At 36.0% G+C, this 6113-nt stretch overlaps 2 protein-coding genes across 3 annotated transcripts in view; one reads left to right on the plus strand and one right to left on the minus strand.

Moving 5' to 3' along the window:
* The window catches only part of LOC110467005 (nucleolar protein 11-like), a 19297-nt gene extending 18326 nt beyond the window's left edge, over nucleotides 1–971 (minus strand). Inside the window, exons 1-2 of one of the 2 annotated variants that reach the window (XM_021523861.1) lie at nucleotides 912–971; nucleotides 87–227 (exon numbers count right to left, since the gene is read on the minus strand). In XM_021523861.1, coding sequence (XP_021379536.1) covers nucleotides 87–218 — 132 coding nt within the window. In that variant the 5' untranslated portion in view covers nucleotides 219–227; nucleotides 912–971. Of the gene's footprint in view, nucleotides 1–86; nucleotides 228–749; nucleotides 838–911 lie in introns of those variants that run through there. The other variant, XM_021523860.1, reaches the window with a different exon arrangement.
* The window catches only part of LOC110467006 (serine/threonine-protein kinase SMG1-like), a 93606-nt gene continuing 87761 nt past the window's right edge, over nucleotides 269–6113 (plus strand). Inside the window, exons 1-9 of the mRNA XM_021523863.1 lie at nucleotides 269–852; nucleotides 1426–1565; nucleotides 2144–2202; nucleotides 2447–2524; nucleotides 3033–3114; nucleotides 3273–3320; nucleotides 4230–4355; nucleotides 4855–5025; nucleotides 5686–5841. Coding sequence (XP_021379538.1) covers nucleotides 480–852; nucleotides 1426–1565; nucleotides 2144–2202; nucleotides 2447–2524; nucleotides 3033–3114; nucleotides 3273–3320; nucleotides 4230–4355; nucleotides 4855–5025; nucleotides 5686–5841 — 1233 coding nt within the window. The 5' untranslated portion in view covers nucleotides 269–479. The remainder of the gene's footprint in view (nucleotides 853–1425; nucleotides 1566–2143; nucleotides 2203–2446; nucleotides 2525–3032; nucleotides 3115–3272; nucleotides 3321–4229; nucleotides 4356–4854; nucleotides 5026–5685; nucleotides 5842–6113) is intronic.

Here is a 6113-nt window from a genome sequence, read left to right on the forward strand (position 1 = left end):
GGGGGGGGGGGGGGGGGGGTGAAACGTGGACACTTCAAGACAAATAACAAACGACACAGTATCATCTTTACATTCAAAACATTTACCTTGAATACAAAAACAGAGTTGGTTTTACATGTTATAATGACATGTCCTGCGAGACCGTCTGAATCGACATATAACAAGTCTTTTTCTTGGAAACACGTGCAGAGTTCCAGTGGCTCTCCCAAGTCGGCCATGATGTAGCACTGCAGTGAATATTAACACGAAACTATTTAACATCATATCAAATATTATTTTTGCTTCCAGTATACTTATTTTAAATGTGAGTATATAGCATAATACTGAAATTATGACAAATAGTTTATATATAGATATGAAAAATATTAAGTGCGGACTTATGTAAATTTGGGAGGAAGATGGCGGACTGTTGATTTTCAGTTTTAGATTCGTAATGGAAGGAAGTAAATTATAATGCTTTTAAAGGGTTGTCTAGTGTAATGAGTGAAAAGTCGAGTGGGGTGAAGGGTAAGCCACCAGACAAAAAGGATATGGTGGCTTCAGAAAGTAGTCAAATTGCAACTAAAGAGAAAACAACTGCTAGCAACTCAAACGAAAATGCAACTTTGGAAAACCAAAAAGTCGAGCCAAAAGTTTCAGATAAGGCGAAAGAGTCGCGTAGAGTCATTGACACCAAATCTTCGATGAAAGTAAATGGCATCAAATCTGGTGGAACAAGACCCAGAAGGGACGAAGAGCGAAGATACTACCCTCCTCCAAAATCTTCAGGCAGGGGTCGATATGAATCGAAAGTTGGATCATATCACGGGTCTACGTCAGCATCCTCGCCGCGGTCGGATTCGAAACGTACGGGTAAGTATACCATAAAAGTCCCAAACAGCTATTATATATAACAGCAGTTTAACACCCACCTCGACGAGTCGTCCCACTGATGTGTATCTGTTGTCAACAACTTGACCCCGTCTGATAACATCACAGCTGTCCAGATGGACATATTCCCATTGTACGTTCCCACGATAAACTTTAAATTACTTTCTTGTTTGTGTTACCTGTCATTTGTTTACAAAGTGTGATACATATGACTGGACGTTCTATCCATTTCTAAAAATAACACTACACAGATTATGAGAAAGTTCAATGGTTGATTCGATGGAAACACAAAACTATATATCTTCCTCACCGACACTTTTTGATAGGAACTTCATAGTTTTAGATAATGAGGATCAAACCAGTTTCATTGATACTCATGGTAAGTCTGGAATATATTTGGGCTACTAAAACTTAAAGAATAATCAGCTGACTCTTAACATATTTGGTTTTCTGCATTTTAAAAAGAACATAAAACTTTGTATGTTTTTTGTGCACTCTTTTGAATTTAAATTGTATATTTCTGACAAAATTTTTGATTCCAAAACTTTTTCTCAGGTGACTCATCTCGCTATTTTTCCGATGAATCCCGTCTATCTAAGTACATCCGTCGTGTGGTCAGAGAAGGTGACAGGGAAAGACGACTTACAGCAGCCAAGCAGTTTAAGGATTATCTACGGACTGGAGAGGGATCAAAGGTATATGATCAACCAACGACTGTTAGGTCTTACATGGTTTATAAATTCTAGATAAATGAGATGTAAATGTATCAAAGTTAACTCTTTACACCAACAATTGTATATGTAAAGGATTGGAAATGGTTAAAAAATGACAAGTCTCCATCCAGGTTACAAGCCATTTTCAAAGTGATGAATCTTATTGAGTATTAGGTCAGATTTTGACTGCGGACTGGTCAGATTTTGACTGCGGACTGTAGCTAGGGTTACTTTATGTGCTTATGTTCAGCAATTTCACAACAATTTTGTGGTTGTCATGTTTAACCTTGACCTCTTGTGACCTTGTTTTGATTTTCAGGTTAAGGTCAATTATGGACTAAGTACTCAGCAAGGGTCACACAGCTTCACATGCAAAGGCTTCTAACTTTGTGCATCATGTTGCATGACTTTTTGTCACCTTGACCTTTGATCTTGATGACCCTGTTCAAGTCATTACGTCTGGGAGTGCGGCATTTGTGTCTTCCAGACACATTTCTAGTCTATCAGATAATTATTTATCATGATTGATATATATATTTATTGTTGTTTTATTCTTTCAGGCTGCTGCAAAGATTGCTGATGACATTTTAGCTGCATTGCAAGATATTTTTTATGAGAGGTAAATATTCTGCACTACTGTTTGTGAAGGTCCATATGTTTAGTCACTTTAGTACTGATAAAAAACTTATGGTAAATTTGATGCAGAAGTGTTTAGTTTTAAAGTCTGAATGAACGAAAATAATGCTTGTAGAATTTATCTAATTCATCTAATTAACCATACAAAGAAAACGAACGACGAATTTAACTGTTGCCAAAACATTTGATTTGTAAAAAAAAATGTTTAAACTTTCCTGTTTTTGCAGAACATCTCGAGAGCTTAAGCTGGAGATTGCTGCCTGTGTTGGGATTGTTGGAGGGAGTATGGGGCACGATGCACAAAGGTACATTATAGATTTTAACTTATCAAAAATTACTTCTTTTTTTATAGTTTTCAGGATCTAGTTGTAATGTTCTAGGATTGTGTTGCAGATGTTGATGAGGTCAATCACTCAAGACCAGTTGGTAGAGAAAGCATCCTTGGTTAGCTTGACAAACCTTGTGGGTTCCAATCATAGTGTAACCCATTGCATGGGTCTGTGGTTCTGAAAATATTGCTCAAACTTCTACCAGGTATCATTCAACACAGACAATTGACATATTCCCATCATTATTTTTCTGTCTGAATAAAATAGTTTTAATATAATTTCAAACATCAATGTCAAGAGCAGAATATCTTTTGTTAGTTTCTTAAGCATTAGTGATGTAGAATTGAATTATAAATAATTTCGTATGAATACAATTATCTTATTGGCTTTTTACTTTGTGTCCTGAACTTGATTATTATTATTATACTTAACATAATAAATATAAAACTACAACCAATATGTCTACAAATCTATATAATTGCAGATATTTCCATTGGCTCTTTGATCAGACAAACAACGTGATTGAGGATGATATCAAGTCCCTGTTTCTGGACTCCTTACTAGAGGTTGGTATCTGTTCTTCACTCAGTTGACATTCAAGCATTACCCCATGTGTGAATAACTACTGAATTTTTCTACAATTTTCAGTTTTATTCTTATGTTCATAAATTTTGTCAACGAATAAAAAGAATGATTTTGCAAATTTATTTGTTTCAATTTAAAGGCCTTGAAGTATGATGAGAAGAAGCAGGCTGTTGGAAGTTTGATGCCGGTAAGTGTATTTTAAAAATTACACACAAACTTTGTGTCTCAAAGTTGCTTAGTTTATTTCCAGAAGATGTACGCATATGATAACTCTCATTTTCAAATTCTATAAGTACATGTATGCACTGTCAAAAATGGGACTTTGAAAATTGGATAAACCACACTTTATAAGTCGATCACTTTAAGGTATGCAGTTTGTAATGTTTCATTCATAATGGTAAATTTTCTCTGTCACAAACATATATTATATCAAAGGAACATAGGTGATAGGGTGTTGTTACCATTGATGGTGGACATGTTTACGTTATCATTTACCAACAATGGTATGATTCCAGCTAATGTCTCTTTGAGGTATGTATTTAGTGAATTAATTATTTTGAAAATGATAAATGTTTCCTTTTTATAAAGGAACATGAAAACAAATTTAATTGCTTTTTTTGCAACAAGAAGAATCCCATGGAAGTGGATGTGTTATCTGCCCAGCCTGGTGGTCATGTTGATTTTAAGATCAGGGTAAAGAGAAACTTAAGCATGTTATCGATATAGACATGTGTAGAAAGGTCCGTGAACATCAAAGCATACCTTCAAGTGTATTGAAATCAGGTGCCATTTTACAAGTAATTCCTATGCGTCACCTTTACTTTGCGACCAATACAAAAAATAAAAAGGTTATTTCACTCCCAGTTTTTTTTATTGAAAATAGGAATTATTTAATATATGTTTTGTCATAATAAACCGAAAAGTTACTATGCCATTGGTATTAATTATGTCTCTTTAAGATAGGAACTTTATTGTTTTATTTGCCATTGTGTTTACGTTCTCAATTTACCTCGGGGAGGGNGCAGATTTGCAACATATGGCTAGATATAAACTAAAAAAACACGTCTGTATTGGTATTATATCCTTTTTGTAACAGATGGTGATGACCAATGTCCAGACGTTACTGGAGAATGCGGACACCCCTGAGTTGCTGATATCGGTCATCAATGTCATCCTTCATATAGCCAAGCATTACCAGCATGTGTTTGATTCTCACTTCAGGGTAGGTTTTCCTTCTTCAGAAAAAATCAAAATTGTGACTCAGCAAATTGTTCTAAATTGCGAGTGATGAATTTGATATTTATATAATAAGAAGTCTACAGCTTACACATAATACTTTTTCTGAATATGAAAAGATGTGCATCCAACTTACCGAAGGAACCATTTTTTCAATTCTTATTTTTGAGACCAGACTGCTCTGAAAAGATCTATCAATCATACTTTAGATAGTGTTTTCAGGACTAGAAATTAATTTTTAAGAAAACGCTAGTCAGTTGGGCTAGTGGTTTCCAATTTTACCTTCCATATGCAAATTCCACTGACCCAATATGATTAAACATAAAAAATCAATCAGGCAGTTGGTTTTAGAATAATTATTAAATAGTCCCAGACTATGAGGCTACCCTTATTATTGAGCTCGGAAACAAATGAAATGTTTTTGATGTATTGGCCAACTTCTGATACCAATTGTATAACCCAACAATGACGTCGTTTCCCTACAGGACACAGTTGACATCCTGGTGGGATGGCACATAGACTCCACACAGAAGGACACACTGATAAACTTCACGTCGTCTGCCCTGATAGAATTCCACACATTCTGGGTAATGGATCTGTCCTTTTCCATCACACTACTAGGGCAGTTCTTGGAAGACATGGAGGCGTATGCTGAGGTAATGTACACATAGTCTTTTACCATCTGCTGTTATATATTGAATGTTGTCTGTCTTTCTCTATCACACTGCTTTGACAGTTTCCTTGAAGGCATGAAGGCATGTGCTATGATAATATACTGACAGTGAAATACTATCTTATTTTGATACATTGAATATTGGTCATCCTTCCCTATAACTGTAGAACATGGAGGCGTACACGATAATGCACCAATAGTATGTAGCCCTCTTTTTTTCTATTACAAAGCTTCTGCAATTTCTGTAGGAGATTTATGGGCATATGGGTTATTACACTGATTTGTCTCTTAACCTTAGTGTTAAACTTCCCCCCCCCCCCCCCCCCCATGTTACTTTGGTAGACTTTACCATGCATTAATCTGGAAGAGTTTATTATGGTCTATGGTGGTGAAAGGGCTCATTGATATTCTATCGGTATTTTCTTTTAATTATTCTTTTGCTAGTGGTAATAACGGTACAGAACTTTTCTGATACTACAAAATTAACCAAAGTGCTTTGTATCTTTCAGTAACAAACTATTGTTGAAAATAACAGGCAGTCACTCTTAAAGAATTTCATGTTTTCATGAAATTAAGTTGATCTTAAAATAATCATCAGAATAATATTAATGTAAACCTGAGAGATATTTTGTTGCTATTGTAGGACTTGACGTACAGCGGGTCAGACCACGCCTACGAGGAGGACTGTGTGTGTAAGATCTCAGCCCTCCTCAAAGTGTTCACAACAGTTGTGAAGAGCCTAGGGGACAGCCTACACCCAGGGAACAGTAGTCAGATCACACGGGAGTATATTGTAGAGGTAAGTCTAGTGGACAGCTTACATCCAGGGAACAGTAGTCAGATCACACAGGAGTATATTGTAGAGGTAAGTCTAGGGGACAGTCTACACCTAGGGAACAGTAGTCAGATCACACGGAGTATATTGTAGAGGTAAGTCTAGTGGACAGCTTACATCCAGGGAACAGTAGTCAGATCACACAGGAGTATATTGTAGAGGTAAGTCTAGTGGACAGCTTACATCCAGGGAACAGTAGTCAGATCACACAGGAGTATATTGTAGAGGTAAGTCTA

Source organism: Mizuhopecten yessoensis, unplaced genomic scaffold, assembly GCF_002113885.1.
Source record: "Mizuhopecten yessoensis strain PY_sf001 unplaced genomic scaffold, ASM211388v2 scaffold11153, whole genome shotgun sequence".
Classification (NCBI taxonomy): Eukaryota; Metazoa; Mollusca; class Bivalvia; order Pectinida; family Pectinidae; genus Mizuhopecten; species Mizuhopecten yessoensis.